This window comes from Labeo rohita, chromosome 20 (genome assembly GCF_022985175.1).
Source record: "Labeo rohita strain BAU-BD-2019 chromosome 20, IGBB_LRoh.1.0, whole genome shotgun sequence".
Taxonomy (NCBI): domain Eukaryota; kingdom Metazoa; phylum Chordata; class Actinopteri; order Cypriniformes; family Cyprinidae; genus Labeo; species Labeo rohita.
In genome coordinates this window covers 23,061,564-23,086,014 of record NC_066888.1, presented here as the reverse complement: position 1 = coordinate 23,086,014, position 24,451 = coordinate 23,061,564, and the positions used below count along the sequence as shown (strand labels likewise).

General features: G+C 37.9%; 1 protein-coding gene across 1 annotated transcript in view; it reads left to right on the top strand.

Annotated features, from left to right (window-relative positions):
* LOC127183363 (adhesion G protein-coupled receptor F5-like) overlaps window positions 1-24,451 on the top strand; it is a 34,287-nt gene that overhangs the window by 5,092 nt on the left and 4,744 nt on the right. Inside the window, 27 exon segments of the mRNA XM_051139374.1 lie at window positions 725-830; window positions 1,375-1,478; window positions 1,695-1,740; window positions 1,941-2,069; window positions 2,144-2,308; window positions 3,257-3,406; window positions 3,502-3,675; window positions 3,794-3,823; window positions 4,445-4,591; window positions 4,945-5,103; window positions 5,615-5,761; window positions 6,073-6,219; window positions 6,948-7,094; window positions 7,856-8,008; window positions 8,125-8,280; window positions 8,498-8,644; window positions 8,746-8,904; window positions 9,050-9,196; window positions 10,262-10,405; window positions 11,898-12,044; window positions 13,025-13,192; window positions 13,349-13,449; window positions 20,679-20,743; window positions 20,873-21,036; window positions 21,190-21,384; window positions 23,940-24,149; window positions 24,257-24,397. Of these exon segments, the coding sequence (XP_050995331.1) occupies window positions 818-830; window positions 1,375-1,478; window positions 1,695-1,740; window positions 1,941-2,069; window positions 2,144-2,308; window positions 3,257-3,406; window positions 3,502-3,675; window positions 3,794-3,823; window positions 4,445-4,591; window positions 4,945-5,103; window positions 5,615-5,761; window positions 6,073-6,219; window positions 6,948-7,094; window positions 7,856-8,008; window positions 8,125-8,280; window positions 8,498-8,644; window positions 8,746-8,904; window positions 9,050-9,196; window positions 10,262-10,405; window positions 11,898-12,044; window positions 13,025-13,192; window positions 13,349-13,449; window positions 20,679-20,743; window positions 20,873-21,036; window positions 21,190-21,384; window positions 23,940-24,149; window positions 24,257-24,397 (3,655 nt within the window). The 5' untranslated portion in view covers window positions 725-817.

The following is a 24,451-nucleotide window of genomic DNA, read 5'->3' as shown; positions in this document are numbered from 1 at the left end:
AAAATAGGCTACCTTGTTATGCAAGATGTTGACATTTTTAGATTGCATATTAGCTTATGTAGAAGCATGTATGGAGCAGATAAAATATAATTGATCATTCTGACTCAATCTTTTCATTACAAAAATGATTTAAATGTGAGGTTTATTGATTTTATTTCCATGTTTAGGCAAACAAAAAGTGCATAGTGCTGCTAATTTTATTTGTTGGTTTTCAACAAACTTGGTAAAATGATTTCAGTACTTTTTGAACAATTCCAGCACATATCAACAATACTGTGTATAACAGTTTGGATGTACATTATTTAAGTTGTATAACATGGGTAGCTCTCAGCCACTTTCATTTTTAAAAAGTAGCTCTCAAATTAAATAAGTTTGGAGACCCCTGAATTATATTTTATCTGCTCCATAAACAGTTCTACATGAGCTAATAAGCACTTTAAAAAATCTCAACACTTCGGATAACATGGCAGACTATTTTCCATCTATCGGTTAAGATTTACAACAAAAATTTGGCATAATTTTGCATTGCACAAACTGCAGACAAGCTGAATGAAAATGTAAATCCACTCTCTGACGTTAAATAGGAAACAGAGCTGTTTACACGTAACTGCAGTAAACAAAGCAGCGCTGAGCCTAGTCAATACCTCTGCCTGCTCCCCATTGCTCAGTTTTATCATGTTTCTCTGATTGTACCTTATATGTGACAGAATTTCCTATTTCACAGACGTAGTGTCTGGATGAGCCATATACAGTAATTGCCTTTTGTTCTGAAGAAATATGTTGAAGTAATTTTGACTGACATACATCAGCGAGCAGCATGGCTGGTCAAGGTACAATAAACACATTAATTTTGATTCACTATAACTATTTTTGTCACAGAAATGCTAGAATGCAAGACATTGTACTCATTTATCTCAAACCACCTGAGCCCTGAAAAGGTTTTAGTTCTGATATGATGACAACTGTCAGTTCAGATGTTTACACTGAAGTCATGCAGTAAATTTGTTTCTTTTTATCGGAGACCTTGGAGACTAAATGATAATAAATGTTTGGTTTTTCTTATATCTCTTTATATGCTGTATATTTGAAGAGTTCATTTGCAAAAACAGATAACTCAGTTTTTTAATAATTTTCAAAAATCATGTTTTTTCATTGTGCATTCCAGTTAATCTCATCAAACTGCAGTTGGGTTATTCTGATTAAGTAAAATAAAAAAATAAAAAATAAAATAAAAATAAATAAAAAAACAGCTAACACAATAAAAACATGATTTAAAAAAAAAAGGAAAAAACAGAGTTACTTGTTTTTGCAAAAAAATAAATAAATAAATAAATAAATCTTCAATTGTTTATTTGTTTAATTTCTCTGTTACAGGACAAATATTAAAGCACTACATAGGAATCATCATAGCTGTCCTGTTGACCCATGAATGTGTTGTGGAAATGTTTGATTTCCCGGAAACAAGTATAGATTTACAGGTAGGGGAAAGTTTATTTACTGCAAGAATATAAAACATATATGAAAAACTTTTTAGGTTAATTTTTCATTAAGAATTACATTGTTACACATTAAAAGAACATTTAAAATATTTAACATCTATAGCAATAAAACTTATAGTATAAAAATGTCTACTATGGAGCAATGATTACATGATCAACTGTAAATTCATATATTTCTGTGTTATTTTATTGCAGTTCAGCAACATAAATGGGCAACTGAATTATAGTCCAAGACACATAGGTCTGATTGACAGTTTTATCCTCTGCTCATACACAATGTCCAAATAATAGTTTGGTACATTAACTAAATACGCTTTGTCATTGTTTTTTGTGATTCTACCTCTCAGTGCTTTTGTCATATCTTTAACTTGAAGAGTAAAGGGCTCCTGCTGACTGTATGATTATTAAAATATCATTCATTTTTTCCCTCGAAATTTATAGAACAATTAGAGTTGGTTGTTGAAGTGAATGTAGTGGTGATTGAACAGATCAGAGTGTTGTTGGCCTCCATCACGTTTCCTCTTCATCTGGACAACAGCACTGAAATCACTGCTGCGAACATTACAACAGGTGAGCCTGTTAAACTGGTTTACAAAAGATATTTATGTCATTCTTACTACTTAATTTGCTTTATTGAATGTTAGTGTGCCAACCAAATGTGACCGACTACCAGTGCGTATGTGAAGATGGTTATGCATGGTCATACAACAACTGTCAGACATATAATGCCTGTGACCGCATCAGTTTTGGCTCTTGTGGATGTATCAGTGGTATTCCCAGTGATGGAGAGATCTGTGTGCTGGAGAGTGGTAAGAATGATGACCAAACAAGCCAACAGCAAATGTGCTCAACTATAGGCTACCTTAAAATATACAATAAAAACTACATTAAAACGTATAAAGCTGGGTCCCACTTATTATAAGTGGTCTCAGCTACTATGTATTTACATCAGAAAATAAGTACAATGTACTTAAAGTGGTCATATTGTATTGCAAAACACTTTTGCTGCTATTGAGGTGGGATATGGGTAAGGGTAGGGAGAGTTCTGGTGGTATGGGTAGGTTTAAGGGTGGGTTAAGGTGTAAGGGATGGGTCAACAGTGTAATTATAAATGTAATTACATACATTTATTACATATGTAATTACATCCAGGTGTTTTTAAAATCTAAGTACAATGTAAATACATGTATGTGCACAGTAAGTACATTGTACCAAATTATTAATTTCAATGTAAGTACTTAGTAGTTAAGGCCACTTAATATAAAGTGGCATTTATTCTTTAGCAATTTAAATTCCATAAAATCCCTGGGCAATAGTATATTTTATTTAAATAGTATTGATCTGTTATGTAGATGTTTTATTAACTTTAGATCACCATGAGCATATAGTGCTTTATCAGTACATATTAAGTTAACTTATTAGCTTAAATAAGTAACAGATTTAAGTTGGTTGATATATTAAATTTGACTCAGATTACAAAATGTACAAATATGTTCTGTTAAATATATGGATACTAAAATGCCTAGAAATACTTACAGTAAAATTCTGGTGAATTCTAGTGAAGCCACAGGGTTGCCAGTTATTTCACAGTGCATCTGTAGGAATTGAGAAATATGTTGTGTATCTGTATGTCTACATAATACATAGGCTGCTTATTTTTGGGGTGTAATTACGCACTTATAGAATAAACATATCTTTTAATGAAAAACATAAAAGTCAAATGCAGTCAAAGCACTCGTATGCTTGTTGACTTACAGAACTGCCCTTCACAGACTTCTTGTTTGAAATTGAGATGGAATCATCAAGCATCTCTGTGATTGATGAGATGAGGCAATATCTGCAGAACATCACCTTTCCACTTCAGCTAGATGCGATGGTTAAAGTATTACATGCGGACATCACAACAGGTGAAGAATCTCACATGACTTTCATGACCTTCTGAACACAAATAAAGTTGTGCTAATCTGTTAGAAATGAGCTTACATTAATGTTGTATCCTTAGTGTGCAAGTTTAATGGCAGTAGATACAAGTGCATATGTGAGGACCATTATTTCTGGCCGTGTAATAAATGCAAAGAATATGGGAGCTGTGACAACAACACTAACAGCACATGCAGCTGCATCAATGATGTTCCAAGGGACAGACAGTTCTGTCAAACAATCAACGATATAACAAGTAAAAGAATTTAAGGCATTTCCATTTGTAATCACACAGAAAATCTGGTTCAGTTACTGTAAGTTACTGAGACTGCATGCAAATACTTTCTAATTCATTCTCATCTTTTTCCTGGAAGATAACACAGCATTTGGGCAGCCACTATCAGGTACATACATACTGCAACATTTTTTGCATATTTATAAGAAGAGTGAATATTCCTAATTCTTTTTATCTTTTCTACAGTGACTCTGTGTGTGTGTGTGTGTGTGTGTGTGTGTGTGTGTACTTATTTTGCTACATTGTGAGGACCAAATGTCCCCACAAGGATAGTAAAACCTGCCTGCGGTCCCCACAATGTTAAAAAATTATAAAAAATAGTAAATGATGTTTATCTGAAAGTGTAACGATGCAAACATGTTTTCTGTAAGGGGTAGGTTTAGGGTTAGGGTTGGGTTAGGGGATAGACAATATCGTTTGGTCAGTATAAAATCTATAGAAGTCTATGGAAAGTCCCCATAATTCACAAAAACAAACGTGTGTGTGTGTGTGTCAAAAAGCAGAAATAGCATAATTCAAATTGGTCCAGCATATCAGTAATTGGACTCTTGAGTATAAAAATTATCTGAATCAGTAACAGTTGATCTCTATTGCAGAGTAAGAGCTTAAAATACATAAAAATACAGTAAAACAATAACATTCCAGAGAAAGACAAGAAGTCACTAGCACCAAGAAAAACCTGTTTTTGACTGGTACAAAGTTACACTTTTTTGTTTGTTTGTTCTTGCAGTACTACCTTCTGACTACATGATTGACATTGATGTGAGATTCTTTGACTTGTTCCTGGTAACCTACTTAAGGAATCTCTTCACAAACATCAGCCTTCCGCTCACTTTGAGCAACAGCATAAGTGTCACAGATATCGACGTGACTGCTGGTGAGATCAGAAATCTTCTTAACATTAGTATTTGAACAAGAGTAGTCATTTTAATATATTATTTTTACATTGCTCATCATGTACTGCAAATTCAAAGGCAGACTCCATAAAATCATAAAATTTGGGGTCTTGGTGGAGAGACAATGTATTTCCCATCTGTTTCACCCAAGTGTAGACTGCCTTTGGATATTAACATGCACATAAACATAGAGTTTTTCCAGTAATAAATATTTTAAAGTGGATGTAATATTTGAAAACTGCTTTTTTTATTTTATGCTTAGCATGAGTAATTTAAGTGACTTCTGTTGATTCTCTGAATATAGTCTTAATGTCTGCTTAATCTTTTGTTACAGTGTGTGTGTTAAATAGAACAGAATATGAGTGCAAGTGTGAGGAGAATCATGTTTGGCCCAATGACACCTGCAGGGCCTATCAGGTGTGTGATGGCATTGTGGGAGGCACTTGTGGATGTATTCAAGCTCTCCCTTCAGAGGGTCCACTTTGCCAGAGAGGTGAGAAATCACTTTAGCTGTTGTAGGTGTCACATCACCCATTTTTATTATTTTTATCTTTTCACCTTCCTGGAATAATAATTGTGGTTAAATGTCTTTACACTGTAAAAAATGAAAAAACACAATTTGTTGATTCCTCTTAAAATATTTTGTTACCCTGCTGCCTTAAAATAAGTTTATTCAACTTGAAATGTTAAGTTGTACTAAATAACAACTTAGATATTTGTGTTTGCTAAACTTAACAGATGGGTAAGTAACCCAGCTGCCTTAACATTTTAAGTTGATTCAACTCAAATATCTAAGTTGTCACTTAGTATAATTTAACATTTCAAGTTGAATAAACGTTTTTTGAGTTAACTGAACTTAAAATTTTAAGGCAGCCAGGTTACAAATTATTTGTACTAATTAGTTGACTCAACAAATTGTTTTTTACAGTGTAGATACCAGAGGTCTTTGATGTCTTTAGGTGTCTGCCTAATTTAAAACCGTAAAGTCGATTTTTTTTTCATAGATATAAATGAGTGTCTGTTCAGTCCATCTGTATGTGGTCCAAATTCCATCTGCACAAATCAGCTGGGAAGTTACAATTGCTCATGTCTGAATGGATTCACTGCAACAGTTTCAAGTCTCCCCATCAGCAACAATAACACATGTACAGGTAAATCATACAATCATATTTTATTGTAAATACAACATTTTTCTTAAATAACCCATTTTATATTCACATATATATTGGTTTTGCGCTTTTGTCCTCACATCATATTTACCACAGTTTTTTGCTAAATCCTTGTTAAACAGCAACAAAAAAAATTCTACCTACTGCCTTCATATATGTGTTTTTTTAATCCTCTGTTTAAAATTTCAGCAGCCATAGCAAAAGAAAACCTAAATTTAAATTATAGTGATTTTTATACTTGAGTGTTTTTAATTGCTACAATATGTGTATTTTTTTATCTTCTTGTAATAAAGATGTGCATGAATGTCTTGAGACACTGGAGGTCTGTGGTCCAAACTCTCGTTGCATCAACTCAACTGGGAGTTACAACTGTTCCTGCTTGAGTGGATTTACTGTAACAAATAGGAGTCAGCCAGTCAGCACCAGTAACCCATGCAATGGTGAGCATATAGAAAAAATAATTTTTTTGTTATGATATATTTAATTTATATTGTGAGTAAATGTTTTCAATTACTGTAATAGTCTGTTATATGAATTGCTGTATGCTTCAGATACTGGCATTTCATCTATGACAAAAGCTGGTTAAACTGATACTGGAGTGTTAAAATAACTGTTACATTAAGTCTTCCAGGCTGAAACATCACAATCAATTCATAATTTCCCTCTTGTGAACCTGGATTGTTATTGTTGTTGTTGTTTTGGTAAAAGGCATAGACCCTCCTGATCAAATATTATGCTGCAAACATCAATAACAGTTTTATTTTGTCAGTATACCGTCGTGCAGAAACTAGCGAATGATGCTCTTATAAACTGTGTGTATTCGTGATGTCATTAATTACAAATTACACACTGATAGTGTTATTAAATGATTTAATTTTCTATTTTTATCTCATGAAAATTAAGTGCACAGAGCTGCTTTACAGTTTGTCCAAATACTACTGGGAAGCTGGCCACACAAAGATTTGAAAATCGTCTAGTGTGCCTTAGCTGTTCCTGCTTGAGGTGTAACATCACCCAACAAATGATTAATTTTTGTCTCTTCATCTTCCTGGAATAATGATGGTTAAATATCTTTAGATATCAAAGGTCTTTAATGTCTTTAGGTATTTGTCTAATTTAAAAATGTAAAAATGAATATATTAGCTATTTTCCATTTGTTTTTCTATAGATATAAATGAATGTCTGTTCAGTCCATCTGTATGTGGTCCAAATGCCAACTGCACAAATGAAATGGGAAGTTACAATTGCTCATGTTTGAATGGATTCACTGCACCAATCTCAAGTCTTCCCATCAGCATCAATAACACATGTACAGGTAAATTCTACTGTAATGTGGGAAAACTCAGAAAAGTAGAGCCGGATCCAAATGCAGTAGTGTGGTTTTAATAAATAAAAGGCCAAAAAATATATATAGCCAAGCACGTGGAACAGAACTGAGTAAATCAATGCGAAACAAAACTGAATATATCCACAAGGAACAGAACTAAGTAACACCAACATACAGCCATGTAGGACAAAATCAAACAAGAAAGATGCTCAAACACAGGGTATTTATAGACAAGAAAACCAAGGACTGACAAGGGCCAGGTGTTGATGTTTAGTTATGGTCACTAACAATGGTAATAATGTAATAAACAAACAAGGCAAACAGGGAAACAGAAACACAGAAACAATTAATTAAGTAATACATTTCAACATAAAAGTCGAAACCAAAAGACCAGGGAATACATTTGTAGATTACTGTAAAGTATGTCATTTTGTCAAATAACATAGCTTATTTATTTTGCCATTTTTGTCATCGCATCTTATTTACCAGTATTTATTGCTTAATCAAATATTAAACGAAAAAAAGTTTTACCTCCTGCCTACACATTTTCCTTATCCTCGTATTAAAATTTTTGCCAGTCAAAGCATAAGAAAAAACTTTTTCAGCTGTGATAGAAGCTTGGGTGATCAAAATAACTGTTCAGTTAAATCTTATAAGCTGAAACATCACAATCCATTTATTATTTCCTTTATTTGTAGGTAAAGGCATTGATATCATTTCTTAATGTTTTTTCCCTCTTTTTTCTACAGTAGCTCTACCTTTGACTGAATATCTTACTGAAATTCAGATCAATAGCATGGACAGTAGTATCACTGATCAGCTGTGGAACCTCCTGATGTCTTTCAGTTTGCCCTACACAATCAGTGACAGCACTAACATTACAGAAATCAACATAACTACTGGTATGATCTCTGGCTCTGCTTTGTAATGTTGTATAGCTAAGATTAAACATTACAGATAATGAATACTGCCATAAATGATAAGGTTTGGATATCTGGACTTTTCTCTCATTTTTCAGTGTGTTCTTTGAATGAAGCACAGTATCAGTGTAAATGTGAGGATCTGTTTGTTTGGCCGAAGGACACGTGTCACTCATATGAGGCCTGTGATGTCATCACTGATGGTTCATGTACATGTATCAATGCCCTTCCAACTGACGGACAGTTCTGCCAATGTGAGACACTGACATCTTTCTATAACAAAATCAGTTTTCTCCCTTAAATTAATTTGTTTTTCCTATTTTGAGTTGACTGAATTTAACTACCAGTGGTGACACTGACTATGTGCGTGTTTTTTATTAGCAGATTTTACAGTACTATTATTTGTGTTTTTGTCATTGAATGTAATCATACTGATTGTTCTCCTCAAACTGCTTCTGTTCGTTCTTGCAGTACTACCTTCAAAATATGTGATTGACATTGATGTGAGATTCTTTGACTTGTTCCTGGCGGACTACTTACGGAATCTCGTCAAAAACATCAGCCTGCCTTTGACTCTGAGAAACAGCATTATTATCACAGATATCGACATGACTACTGGTGAGATCAGAATGTTTTATCATGTCAAACACTAAGATGAGTTCAGTATTAGGAGAAACTGACAGTTTGAACATGTATAAATGAATCCCATTGTATTACAGTGTGTGGATTAAATGGAACAGAATATGAGTGCAAGTGTGAGGAGAATCATGTTTGGCCCAGTGACACCTGCAGCGCCTATCAGGTGTGTGATGGCATTGTGGGAGGAACTTGTGGATGTATTCAAGCTCTCCCTTCAGAGGATCCACTTTGCCAGAGAGGTAAAAAATCACATTAGATCAAAAATGTAATCGTAATTGTAGTAACATGACCAGTATGAGTTCACTCTGTGACACTTGACACATTTGGTTGTTTGGAAACCTTTAGTTTTAACATTTATGCAATAACTTCTCTCTATTTTTTCAGACATCAATGAATGTGAAGATGCAGTGTCAGTGTGTGGTCAATACTCAGATTGTATTAACATCATTGGGAGTCACATGTGTTCATGCTGGAGTGGATTTAATACCTCCAATAAAGACAGTCCTGTGAGCCACAGCAACTCATGTCAGGGTAAGGAGTGCTTAATTTGATCCTGTTTTTGAAAAGATCCGTTATCAACTTGCCACAAAAGGTGTGGAAGTGAGACAGAATCTGTTTATGTAGATTTATGCCATAGTTTTCTGAAAATTCTGATTGGCTAAAAGGTGTGTTTAAATCGTTGAACGCACAGGTATGCCTAGTTCCATCAGTTTAATCACTGTTCAATATTAATGTGCTTCCTTCATGGAAGCATACACATAGACAGTCACTCACTCACAGAGATCAGGGATTGTGCTTTGTACGCACAGAAACATTAAGGAGCACAGAAACTTGCCCTGCTCCTGCTTAATAAAAAAGCTTTGATACTGAATCACTACATTATATTTCTCAGCAATGAGGGGGTGAAATTTCTGTTTTTGAAGTAGGCTGAATTAAACTCACAGCCTCACTAGTAGTAGAGATGCACAGTCTCTCTCTCTCTCTGTCTAATCCATTAAAATAAATGCTATAATTCATTCAAATAAATCTAATCGTCCCACACTATCTTTGTATCTGATTTAAAGCAGTGGAATGCTAGAGACCTCACAATGTGTAACTGACAAAAATAACAAAATAATAGCTTTAATTTGTCAGTATAACATCGTGCAGAAACTTGTGAGTGATGCTCGTATAAACTGTATTTGTGACATCATTAATTACAAATTATGCAGTATTATGCAGATAGTATTACTAACTGATTTAATTTCCTATTTTTATCTCATAAAATTGAGTGTACAGAGCTGCTTTACAGTTTATGTGAATACTACAATAAACTTAAGCTGGCCACACACTTTTTAAGATTTCAAGGATGATTTTAAACCCAATTTGCAGTAGGTTGCAAAGATTTGAAAATCGTCTAGTGTGTCCTAGGCCTTAGATATTCCTGCTTGAGGCGTCACATTAACCAACAAATTATTCATTTTTGTCTCTATCTTCTTGGAATAGTGATGGTTAAATATCTTTAGATATCAGAGGTCTTTCATGTCTTTAAGTGTTGGCCTAATTTAAAACTGTAAAAATTAATATATTTGGTATTTTCCATTTGTTTTCTTACAGATATAAATGAATGTTTGTTCAGTCCATCTGTATGTGGTCCAAATTCAATCTGCACAAACCAGGTGGGAAGTTACAGTTGCTCATGTTTGAATGGATTCACTACAACAAACTCAAGCCCCATCAGCATCAGTAACACATGTACAGGTACATTCTTCTTAAACAATGCAGAGGATTTGTTTATTGTTGTTTTTAATTTATGTTTGTCCTTTTCAAAAGGTATTAAAAGGTCTTTTTAGTTTTATTTATATATTTTTTATTTATATTATTGTATTTATTGTATTTATTTATTTATTTCCACAAAATTTCAAATTTTAAATTTAAATGTATTTATTTAAAATATTCTAACACATTTCAATGCTTGAAAGTATAAGAATGCAATTTTTAAAGGGTCAGATGGATTGGACTGGGTCAGAGCATAAAGGAGTTTGGTGTCAATGGCAGCAATGTTTCAAAGTGTCATAAAAATGGACATTATTTCTAATAACTGGAAAATTTACACCTAAACTGCATTTTCCAAGGTTAACCTTACCCCATTTTACAGCTATTTCCTGTGGATCTAAATTATTTTTAAGCTACACTATCATTTGTATATGTTTGTGTAATCTTTAACAAAACTGGCTCACAACATCTTATAATCTATTAAGTTACTTATTAGATTTCAGTGTTAATGCCATTCTCCAGAATTTCTTTAAGAAATTTGCTGGTGAAGACACCATACGGAAGTTAGTCATTATCTAGGCAATGGTTTTGCATACTGACACTAAAACTTTTTGTAAGTATTGTTGTCATATTCCACTAAGAACTTTTGTGACAGTGTCACCTACTGGTCAGAAGTAATAAAGCAGATTTCATGAAATCATATATCTCGATAATCTTTTTTTAATGTTTTTTATTTTTTATTTATTTATTTATTTATTTATTTATTTATTTATTTATTATCTTCTAAAAAAATAGATATGCATAAAACTCTTTGTGATTCACACTAATATGTACCAAGTATTCTCTTTTTTTTTTTTTTTTTTTTTTTTTTTGTATATGCAGTTTGAACTTTTTTTTCTACTTTTACACAGCAATATTTTGTTATATTGGCATGAGATAACAACTGTTTTTCATGTATTGTAACAAGCAGGACTCGTAGGAAGCGTGTAAGATCCAAGTGCGAGCTTTTATTTACAGATCGTAGTCAGACAGGCAGGGTCAGTATCCAGACAAACAGAGTGACGAAGGAAAAACAATATCGTGATCCACAAAACAGGCAGAGTCCAAAAACCAGAGAGAGCAGTCCAGAAAGTAACAAACAAACAAGGCAAGGAACGATGGCAAAAACTAGACAGAACTATGGAGACACAAAAGCAAAACTATGATAATAAAACAAAACCGTGGCAATGACAAAAACAGGGCAATGAAAACAGGGATAATCGCTTGGTAGAGTCCGCAAGAGCAAAACAATACTTCACGCCTCCTGTTTGGTGTAGGCCTCCTTTTATGGCCACCAAACAGGAAGTAACCAACGAGGCAGCAGAGGGAGCAGCAACAGTCAGTTCATGGGTAAGGGCTCCCTCTGCTGGCGTGGCGTTACATGTATTTAGGTGTTTGTGTTAAATTATCATTATGTTTTTGTTTTGTTTTTTAATAGATATAAATGAATGTCTGTTCAGTCCATCTGTATGTGGTCCAAATGCCAAATGCACAAATAAAATGGGAAGTTACAGTTGCTCATGTTTGAATGGATTCACTACAGCAAACTCAAGTCTCCCCATCAGCATCAGTAACACATGTACAGGTAAATCCTGCAATGAAACATATATATATATATATATATTCTAATTTTGTAAAATAAAGCTGTTTATTGATATTATATTATTTTGGTAATCAAATTGTATTTAACAAAGTGTATTATTTAATACTAATATATGTGTCAAAGAAACAAGTGCACAGCCATCTTTAGAATTTTGTGTTTGAACTTCAGTTTTTGCGGTAACCCTGTTCCTAATAGCAACAATACAGGAGCCTTTCATAATGACAGACCAGCTTTTTAAAACCTGATTGACCACAAAAGATGTTAATGTTAAAGATGACATGAATTTGTTGGTTGGCTTTATGAAATGTAAGAATTTATACACTGGACTCTTTGATTGCCATGTTCAGGAAAATAAATTACAGACACCAAGACAATAATTAGTGTGTCTTTTCTGCTTATTTATGTGGAGAGATACATTCTGCACAATAATGTCAATATGTACCAATATATGTTTTTTTTTGTTCGTTTGTTTGTTTTTACATCTAATGCAATGAGTAATAATTGAGTAATTATTGAGTGAAAATCACCTATCACCTATTTCATGTGACAGAACTCCATAGTACACAATCAATTCTTTTTGAGTGGAGTCACATCCTCTGGATGGATGCTGTGATCTCATGACCGTGTATTGCAGTTTAAACCACTTAGATATTAAGAAGTTTCAGACAATCTTGTATCAAAATCTGATCTTATGTTAAGCACCATATCACGTAAAAACACTAAGCATGTTTCAGAGCTGCTGGGGGCAGCACAGAGGATAATGCTTTCATAAGTGATGTTTAGAAGGAGAAAGGGAGAGTAAAAAATGTATAATTAATTAATAACTGCACTTTTTTTACGATTTACATTTTAATTTACATTTTACATTCTCAAATAAATGTAACAAACATTCATAAAATGCTTTGATCCATAATATAATTTCTTATGGGTTTTTTTTTTTTTCATTTATTTTTTGTTTATAGTCTCTTTGCCACCAGTAACATCACCAACTTCTACTATTATTCCTCCTCTTACTACTACTACAACAACTCCTTCTACTACTAGTACTACTACTGCTACTACTGCTGCAACTACTGCTACTACTACTTCTATAACTGCTACTCTAAATACTGCTGCAGCTACAACAAAAGGTATGTACTAAAATACAAAATTGATCCCACTTTTTTCTTTAGCTGCAGAACATTGTGAGACAGCCCAAAAAAAAAAAACAAATGTTTGATATTGTATTATTGAGAATTGTTTATAAAGCTCACATGTAAAGGCTCTTTTTTCTTTCTTTTTTAAAGTTCTTAAAATGTCAATGAGAATAAATAAACAGTTTGATACCAGTCTCAACAGCCCCAAAGAAGAGATGTACCAAACATATGCAAACGCTATTAAGTCAGCAGTGAGTATTATATAGGTATACTGTTTATGCTTAAAAATAAACAAATAAATAAATACCTCAGATTTGAAGGAAAAAAATAGATGGTGTAAGAAACATGATATTCCAGTTAAGTTTGAACTTTTAACCACTAGAGGGCAAACACATTCATGAGAAATACTGTACAATTGTAACGTGGACGCTGAGGCGGCGTTAAAATCCATATGCAGAAGTTTATTGGAAACAACAGCAAACTTACACATGAAACAGGCAGAGGATCAATAACCAGGAAAGCAGTCCAAAACCATAAACGTAATCCGAGCAGCAAGGTGATAACACAGGCAGTGGGTCAAATACCAAGAAGTCAGTCCAATCAGGCAAACAATCCGACAAGGGTAATCCGTAAACTCAATAAACCAAAAGCAAAGCAAGACGGCAACAGGTAATCCAACAGAGTAAATATAGAAACGCTCTGTAAGGCAGGTTAAACTGGCAATACTTCGCAAAGTATAGAGCACATGGTCAGTCTTTAAATAGTGTCAAACAGGAAGTAACAGTAGAAGCAGCAGAGGGAGCATGCAGGCAGTTCTAGGGTGAGGGCTCCCTCTGCTGGCTTGGCGTTACAGAATCCCCCCCCCCTAGGAGCGACTCCTGGCGCTCAAAACAACAACAGTCCAGGTGGGTGGGGGAACAGAGGCTAAACAGGGGGTGGGGTGGAGGGCCAGGTCCATGTAGAGCAGGTGGGCCTGGATCGTGGAGCAGGGACGGACAGTGAAGCACTGGAGGACCTGGGCCATGGAGCAGTGGCAGACAGTGAAGCACTGGAGGACCTAGACTGGGGAGCTGTGGCAGACAATGTAACCTTGGAGGACCAGGGCCGTGGAGCTGTGGCAGACAGTGGAACCCTGGAGGACCTGGGCCGTGGAGCAATGGCAGACAGTGGAACACTGGAGGGCCTGGGCCGTGGTGCAGTAGCAGACCGGGAAACCTTGCAGGTCCTGGGCCGTGGAGCAATAGCAGACAGTGGAACCTTGGAGGACCTGGGCCGTGGAGCAATGGCAGACAGTGGAACCTTGGAGGGCCTGGGCCGTGGTGCAGTAGCAGACCGTGAAACACTGGAGGGCCTGGGCCGTGGAGCAATGGCAGAGTAGGAAGCCATGGTGAGGCAGGCAGAGCAGGCATAACAGGGAGCCACTGCAGGGCAGGCAGAGCAAGGAGCCATGGCGAGGCAGGCAGAGCAGGCATAACAGGGAGCCATTGCAGGGTAGGCAGAGCAGGCAGAGCAGACAGGAGCAGAGATATCCACAGTGGGACTAATGACATGCAAAGCAGAGCGGTGTGTACATGAATGCTTTCCTTGGTCTTCTTGATTGCGACATGGCAGACAGAGAGTTCATCCTGGGACGCCGCCCCCATAGGAGGATCTACAGCATGCGCTGACACCTCTGGGGGCATGGGCGCAGATGCTTGGGCAGGTGAGGCAGGGAAGTCATAAATGGCCTTCATAGCCGTGACAGGACGGGCAGAGAGTCCTTGGGAAAACGCCGCCCCTTTAGGAGGTTCTGCAGCCGGAGCTGCTGCTTCTGGGGGCATTGGCGCAGACTCTTTGACAGAAGAGGCCTCTGGTGTAGACTCGTGGACAGGCGAGGCCTCTGGAACAGACTCGTGGACAGGCGAGGCCTCTGGAGCAGACTCGTGGACAGGCGAGGCCTCTGGAGCAGACTCGTGGACAGGCGAGGCCTCTGGGGCACAGTATGCAGCCCACACACTGAAGATGGCTACGGCCATTACAGGCAACACAGTAGATAATGGGGTGTCTGTTGACCTTGAGGGTGCTGATGTTATGGGCTTGTGGCTTGTGAATGTGGGCTCTGCGTGGCTCGGGAGCGTGGGCTCTGCGTGGCTTGGGAGCGTGGGCTCTGCGTGGCTTGGGTCGGTAGATACGTGAAGTGGATTGAGAAGGTTAGAAGGGACCTGGTGAGGTTTTGGTAGGACAACAGCTTTTTGCCTTGACTCAGGGAGGCCTGCCGTGGCCGGACTTGACTCAGGGAGGCCTGCCGTGGCCGGACTTGACTCAGGGAGGCCTGCCGTGGCTTGACTTGACTCAGGGAGGCCTGCCGTGGCCGGACTTGACTCAGGGAGGCCTGCCGTGGCCGGACTTGACTCAGGGAGGCCTGCCGTGGCCGGACTTGACTCGGGAAGAACGGCGGTGACTTGACCTGGCTTGTGCAGTCCAGCTGTGACTTGACTTGGCTTGTGAAGAACAACTGTGGCGTGGCTTAGCTCAGGGAAGACAGTAGCAATTTGACTTGGCTTGTGAAGATCTGCTGTAACGTGACTTGACTCAGGAACAACATGGCTTGACTCAGGAACAGCTGTGACTTGGCTTGACTCGTGGGGAACAGCTGTGACTTGGCATGGCTCATAGAGAACAGCTGTATCTTGGCTTGACTCATGGGGAACAACAGCTGTATCTTGGCTTGGCTCATGGAACACAGCTGTGACTTGGCTTGATTCATGGGGAACAACTGTGTCCTTGCTTGACTCATGGAGAACAACAGCTGTATCTTGGCTTGGCTCGTGGAACACAGCTGTGACTTGGCTTGGTTCATGGGGAATAGCTGTGGCCTTGCTTGACTCATGGAGAACAGCTGTAACTTGGCTTGATTCATGGAGAACAACAGCTGTGTCTTGACTTGACTCGTGGAGAATAACAGCTGTATCTTGGCTTGACTCGTGGAGAATAACAGCTGTATATTGGCTTGACTCTGTTGCTTGACTTGACTCTGTTGCTTGACCGGGCTCTGAAGCTGGACTTGACCCTGGAACTGGACTTGACCCTGGAACTGGACTTGACTTGGAAGCCTTGGACTTTGGAGCAGCTGCTGTAGCTTGACTTGACACAGGAGACACAGCTGCAACTTGACCTGACTCTGAAGATGTATCTGCAGCTTGACTTGGCTCTGCAGCTTGACTTGACACAGGAACAGTAGCTGTAATCTTGCTTGGCTCGGGGGTGGCAGCTGTGACTTTACTTGACTCAGGAAACGCAGCTGCGACTTGACTTGACACAGCTGCAACTTGAATGGAATCAGGGGTAGCTGCCATTTTAGCTGCCCATACGGCCATGAGGGGTGAGTCCAGTATGTGTGCCATCATGTGGTGTGGTTCTGGGATGGCGGCCATCTTGTGAACTGGCTTGGGGAAGGCGGCCATCTTGTGGACTGGCTCTGGAATGGTAGCCATCTTGTGAACAGGTTTGAGGATGGCGGCCATCTTGTGGACTGGCTCTGGTATGGCGGCCATCTTGTGGACTGTCTTAGGGACGGCGGCCATCTTGTGGGCTGGTTGTGGGAGGGCGGCCATGACAGGTGCAGGCCCTGGAGCGGCAAACGTGGCGTGAGCAGGCCCTGGAGCGGCAGGCATGGCGTGAGCAGGCCCTGGAGCGGCAGGCATGGCGTGAGCAGGCTTTGGCTTGGTGGATGTGGCTTGAGCAGGCATGACGTGAACAGACCTTGACTTAGTGGACGTGACTTGAGCTGGCTTTGGCTTGGCAGGCTTGGTTTGAGGAGCCTCTGGCGTGACGGTGACGATACCGGACATGAAGGTTGGGATGTGACGGGTCTCTGGTTTGCTTGAGGTGAAGGGAGCTGGTTGTGGTGGGGTAGCTACTGCAGGATTGCGGGGTCCCTCGTCCGCAATCCTGACAGTAAAAGGTGAGCCACTTAAACGCAAAGCTAAGTCTATGTATTTTTCAAGAGTCCAGTGTGGGGTATTGCGTGGCATGAGACGTGAAATGTCCTTACTTAAACCAAACCGGAAAAGATCTTTGAGAGATGTATCGTTAAAGTTCACCTGATAACACAGATCACAGAAGTCGGTTACATAATCCTCTATTGGATGGTTTCCTTGTCGGAGACTGATGAGACGATCTGCTGGGTCCATGGTTGGTTGTGTATTTGTAACTTCCGCTGGATTCTTGGGTGGCGAAGTATTCTGTAACGTGGACGCTGAGGCGGCGTTAAAATCCATATGCAGAAGTTTATTGGAAACAACAGCAAACTTACACATGAAACAGGCAGAGGATCAATAACCAGGAAAGCCGTCCAAAACCATAAACGTAATCCGAGCAGCAAGGTGATAACACAGGCAGTGGGTCAAATACCAAGAAGTCAGTCCAATCAGGCAAACAATCCGACAAGGGTAATCCGTAAACTCAATAAACCAAAAGCAAAGCAAGACGGCAACAGGTAATCCAACAGAGTAAATATAGAAACGCTCGGTAAGGCAGGTTAAACTGGCAATACTTCGCAAAGTATAGAGCACATGGTCAGTCTTTAAATAGTGTCAAACAGGAAGCAACAGTAGAAGCAGCAGAGGGAGCATGCAGGCAGTTCTAGGGTGAGGGCTCCCTCTGCTGGCTTGGCGTTACAACAATGTGTACTGTCTAAATTTTATACAGATATATATTCTGTTTAACGACAGTAAAAGTAGCCGGTAACTCTTTACAATATGTGTGCACAAATATGCATTAATTCATGCTTAATTAATGCACAGATAATCATAAGTGAATGTATAATTTGTGAAGAACTAAACCATTTATTAATGATTCCTACATCAGCAACTAATAAACATTCTACATGATTTATAGATTAAAGGGGTCATCGGATGCCCATTTTCCACAAGTTGATATGATTCTTTAGGGTCTTAACAAAAGTCTATAATATACTTTGGTTAAAAATTCTCAATGGTTGTGTAAAACAACACCTTTTTTACCTTGCCAAAATCAGCTTTGCAAAAATTATCTCATTCTGGTCAAGGCTGCTTTAAATGCAAATGAGCTCTGCTCGCCCCGCCCCTCTCTTCTCTCTGTGGAGTGACGAGCCTGTTTACTTTAGCCATGTTTAGCCGCGTTTAGCACATTATTAGGAAAGGCGATCGCAAAGATTCATAATAAAACCCTTATACTCACTTCTGCTGTAAGTGAAGCTGGATCATGAATGATTCGCACAAACATAGACTGATATATGTAGATCGGGAGGCGCATTCCATTCACAAACAAACGTAATCTACTGCATCTTCAGCAGCTCAGATGTCGGGAGTAAATGACGACCGCTATGTTCATTATTACATCCAGCAACACAACACCTCAATCGCTCAATCGGAGATTCTAACTTACATCCCTGCTCCAGCATCAAAACAATGAAGGTCGACTGTTACAGCTGATCTGAGGTAAAACGCTCATGTCAATCAACTGTTGTGGGAGTGGCCTCTGTCGGTGTGACGCCACAACAATAGGCATCTGAGAATGGCTCGATTTGAAAAATGACCCCTTTAAGTAATCAGTAAATTGTTATTAGTTAAATGTGTCATATTAATTCCCTAATAAATTATTTTATTAACTAATTATGTAAATTCATGTTACTTACCACAGTGGTCAAAGCTATGTACTTCAACTTCCAGTCGTCTGCTTTAAATACTCATTAGCTAATGATTTGCAAATGTATCATTATGTTGTGACTTGTTGAGGCACAGAACTATTAACTAATTGTTAAGTAATATGTCATTGTGGTTATGGATATAGAATTAGATAGTCATGTCCCTCAATGTTGGAGCTATGCATTTTCATGAGTTGAAGCCATGCATTTCAACTTCCAGTTGTCTGCTTTAATTAATCATTACCTAATGGTTTGTAAAGATATCATTATGTTATGACTTTACTTGTTGAGGCACATGACTAACTAATTCTAAATCTATAACCACAATGACATATTACTTAACAATTAGTTAATAGTTCTGTGCCTCAACAAGTAAAGTCATAACATAATGATATCTTTGCAAATTATTAGCTAATGATTAAATAAAGCAGACAACTGGAAGATGAAATGCATGGCTTCAATCCATTGTGGTAATTAACACATGAATTTACACTATTAGTTGATAAAATAAGTTATTAGCGAATAAATACATTATGACACATTTAACTAACAATTTATTGATTACTTAATCTGTGAATCATATAGAATGTTCATTTGTTGCTGATGAAGTAATTATTAATAAATGGTTTAGTTCTTCATGAGTTAAATATTAACTCATGATTATCTCTGCATTAGTTAAGCATGAATTAATGCATATTTGTGCACCCGTATTGTAAAGTGTTACCCTTTCATTTTAAAAACTACATACTTTATTAAGTCAAGTCAAGTCAAGTCACCTTTATTTATATACCGCCTTTAACAATACAGAATTGTGACAAGGCGGCTGTACAGTATTAAATAGGAAACAGTACATCAACAATGCCAAAGGCAACATTAAACACTCACATTATAGGTAAAGGTAGTTAATCAAAAACAATAAAATAAAATGCAATATTGTGTTAAGAGAAAGTGTCCCCAACTAAGCAAGCCAGAGGCGACAGCGGCAAGGAACCAAAACTCCATCGGTGACAAATGGAGAAAAAAACCTTGGGAGAAACCAGGCTCAGTCGGGGGGCCAGTTCTCCTCTGGCCAAAGTTCCCGTGGTCTTGTGCCGACAGCCGTCTAGGTGATGTGGTCTTTAATGTGGATCCGTCTCTGGGGCTCATCTAGTTGATGTGGACTCCGCTGACATTCAGGGCTGTAGAGGTCGTCTCTAGGTGCTGATCCACCATCTGGGCTGGGTTCGGACTGGATCCGGGGGACTGCAGTGACCATCTGATCTGGATACAGACTGGATCTGGTGGTTAATGTGACCTCGGAATAAGAGAGAAACAGACTATTATTAGCGTAGATGCCATTCTTCTGACGATGCACCGAGTACATCGGGTGTTATGGGAAGTGTTCCCGGTTCCGGTTGACCTAATTAGTGCAGCCTAACAATCCTTTAACGGATTTGAATTATAAGAATGTGGATTTGTTATGTGTAAGCAAGGTTAAAGAGATGGGTCTTTAATCTAGATTTAAACTGACAGAGTGTGTCTGCGTCCCGAACATTGTAGGGTAGATTGTTCCAGAGTTTGGGCGCTAAATAAGAAAAAGATCTGCCGCCCGCGGTTGATTTTGATATTCTCGGTATTATCAAATTGCCAGAGTTTTGAGAACGCAGCGGACGTGAGGGACTATAATGCGATAAGAGCTCACTCAGGTACTGGGGAGCTAAACCATTCAGGGCTTTATAAGTAATTAGCAAGATTTTAAAATCTATAAAATCTATTACTCAGTTTTATCATGGGTACTATATACTTATGTTCAATGGTTACTTTTGCTTTTTACAGATTGAAGACAGTTACAAAATGATGTCTATCTACATTAACAATTCAGCCAAAGTCACTAAATTCAGGTAACATCTACAATATAAACTTTAATGTAAAAGGTGTAAATCCAGTAGTTTAAACATTCCTTTTTATCTTTATCTCTTGTGTTAAAACGGTGTGTTCTTATTGTTGTGGTTTTGTATGTTGCTCCATAGGCCTGGTAGCATTATAGCAGACTATGAAATTATTGTCATAATCAACATCCTCAGCAGTCCCAGTGGCGCCAACAGCAATGATTTTGAATTGGCACATAGACAGGTTTTCAACACTCTTGTGAATTTAGGAATTCCTGTAGCTCTAAAGGCTTTTTCTGAAAGTGGTAAGGGTCTTTTCTGTTGTTTTATGTAAGATAAAGATTTTTTTTTTTTTTTTTTTTTTTTTGTGCAAGAGTATTGTTTGTAAAAACATTTGAGGGGACCATCCCAGTTAATAATGATAAAGTTATATTGAGTTGCTTGAATTTTACTTTCAGAACAAAAGAACCTGTCCGTTGTGGAAAAATTTTATCCCTTTCAAAAGATGGAACTGAGATGTGTATACCCAGAGTCTGTTAAGGGCAATATGAAATGGACAGTAAATGACCAAGATCCTATAGACACTGTTAGATACTATACTTCACCTGATGGTAGCACTTTCATTGTGAACAATGCTACTGAGAAAGATAATGGTGAGTCACATATAATTTATCTTTGAGTTAAGGATTGCCTAGTCCTGTTTTATACAGCAGGTTATTGCCTCAAAGTTTAATATAGGTACATTATCAGTAATCAGTTAAACCAAAAATGAAAAGTTTGTCATCATTTGCTCACCCTCATGTTGTGAGTAAAACTAATTTCTTTCTTGCATGGAGAACCAAATGATAAATGTTGAAGAATGTGCTGGGCAGTCATTTCCATACGAGTGTAACTAGATCCAGGCTGTCAAACTCCAAAATGACAAGAGAAAAACCTCCATCACAAAAATCCATTATGTACCTTGTGTGCCATACAGTGCATCTGGAAAGTATTCACAGCGCTTCACTTTTTCCACATTTTGTTATGTTACAGCCTTATTCCAAAATTAATTCAGTTCATTATTTTCCTCCAAATTCTACAGACAATACCCCATAATGACAACGTAAAAGAAGTTTGTTTAAAATATTTGCAAAAGTATTAAAATAGTATTTACAGCCTTTGCTCAGTACTTTGTTGAAGCACTTTTGGCACCAATTACAGCCTTAAGTCTTTTTGAGTACGATGCTACAAGCTTTTGGCAATTATCTGCCATTCTTCTCCTCACCTCTTCACCTCTCAAGCTCTGTCAGGTTGGATGGGGGCCAGACAGAGTTGTCTATAAGCCACTCTTGCTGTGTGCTTAGGCTCACTGTCCTGTTGGAAGGTGAACCTTGTGCCCAATCTGAGGTTCTGAAGTCTCCGGACTGGGTTTTCATTAAGGCTATTTCAATATTTTGCTGCATTGAGCTTTTCTTCTACTCTGACGAGTCCCTCAGTCCCTGCCACTGAAAAACGTCCCCACAGCATGAGGCTGCTACCAGCACACTTTACTTTGGGGATGGTACTGTGCAGGTGATAAGCAGAGCTGGTTTCCTTCAAACATTATTCTTAGAATTGAGGTTCATCACGCCAGAGAATCTTGTTTCTCAGAGTCTGAGGGTCCTTTAGGTGCTTTTGTGCAAATTCTAAGTATGTTTTCGTGTGTCTTCACTGAGTAGGGGATTGAGTTTGGCCATACCGCCGTGATGACCAGATCGGTGGAGTGTTGCAGTGATGTTTGTCCTTTTGTATTGGTTTATATGGTTTATCCTATCTCCATATATGATCATGGAGTTCAACTAGAGTGACCCTCAGGTTCTTGGTCACCACTCTAGACGAGGCCCTTCTCAATCAATTGCTCAGTTTGGCCAGGAGGCCAGCTGGTTTCAAACTTCTTCCATTTACGGTTGATGGAGGCTACTGGGCTCAGCGGGACCTTCAATGCTGCAGAATTTTTTCTCTACCCTTCCCCAGATCTTTGCCTCGATACAATCTTGTCTCGGAGGTCTACAGACAATTTCTTGGACTTCATGCCTTGTTTTTTCTGAGGCATGCACTGTTAACTGTGGGACCTTATATAGACAGGTGTATGCCTTTCCAAACCATGTCCAATCAACTGAATTTACCACAGGTGGACTCCAGTCAAGTTCTAAAAGATGATCAGTGGAAACAGGATGCATCTGAGCCCAATTTTGAGTGTCATAGCAAAGGCTTTTGTATTGTTTTGTATTTGGGGTATTGTTTGTAGAATTTGGAGGAAAACAATGAATTGAATGCATTTTGGAATAGACCAATTTCGAGTAGACGTCACAGTTACATCACTTGCAGCTGTGCGCGCATAGTGGTTGCAGAAAAACACTAGTAAGAAGTGGAGAGAAACGGGAAAAATCCACGGAATAAGAGATAACGTATTGTTGTGCCTTTGGATGTCAGAATCCGAATGCAAATCATTTTTATTGAATACTGTTGTCAAAACTGCCATTTAAAGCTAAACGCATACGTTTAAATAGACAGACTATGGGAGAAACCTGCTTTGATTACTCTACTTTTAAAGCATACATTTGATTTAAGCAATAGGTCTACATAATATTCACATATGCAGTTCATATGGGACATATTATATTAGCCCTGCAGTTACAGCATGAAATACTTTTAACATTTTAACTTATTTTATTCCATATTTTCTCGCTTTATATATATATATATATATCTTTATAAGTTTATATCTCATATTTCGGACTTTATAATGCAATTTAACTCATCAATAGTGAGTTTGTCCATTCTGAGGGGTAAAAAGTCAGAAGTGTGGAATATAAACTCAAAAGAGAGAATGGCGAGGTTATTTTTCTTATCAGAATTGTGAGATATAATCTTGGAATTGCGAGAATAAAGTCAGAATTTTGAAATATAAACTCAAATTTACCTTTTTTATTCTTTTATTCCATGGCTTCCATTGACTGCCACTTGAAAACTGTCATTTTCTGCAACCAGACAAGCTCAGCCCACAAAAAACATCATCACTGTTTGCAAAAAGTACATTGGCCTGTAAGGCTGTAACATAACAAAATGTGGAAAAAGTAAAGCACTCTGAATACTTTCCGGATGCGCTGTACCCAGGTCTTCTGAATCCATAAGGTAAATTTAGAAGACACTACACTAGTGTGTTTTTTTTTTCTTCTCTTTCTTGAAGGTAGATACTCGTGTATAATAGAAAGGGACACCATACCTTACATACAGTGGCAAACTATCATTCTTGAAGAACGTCCCAATATTATAGTGGGTAAAAATGAAATAAAATTTCAATGTGTGGACAAGCTTGTCTCACTGACATGCTGTGAAGCAAAATATGATGTGGAGTGGAGTGGATTTACTTCAAAATATGATGAAGTGACACCTCAAGGTTGTACATATAAGCAGTGTATTCTTACAAAGTTAGTGCAGTTGTCAGTTTTAGTAGAAAACCATGATTGTATTGAATGATTGTATTCATTTGTTTTATGCAATCAGTTAATGGATGCACCACACTAAAACATAAAATAATGAATGGAAATTGTGAGAATGAAATCTTTAAATGCCGACTCAAGGACCCGGTACTGAAAGATTTCAGTTATGGCTGGAAAAGCGTCACAGTTCAGAAAGAAAAAGGAGGTGAACATTTACATTTTCATTCTTTTTGTAGTCATATCACTTTCTGTTAAGAAT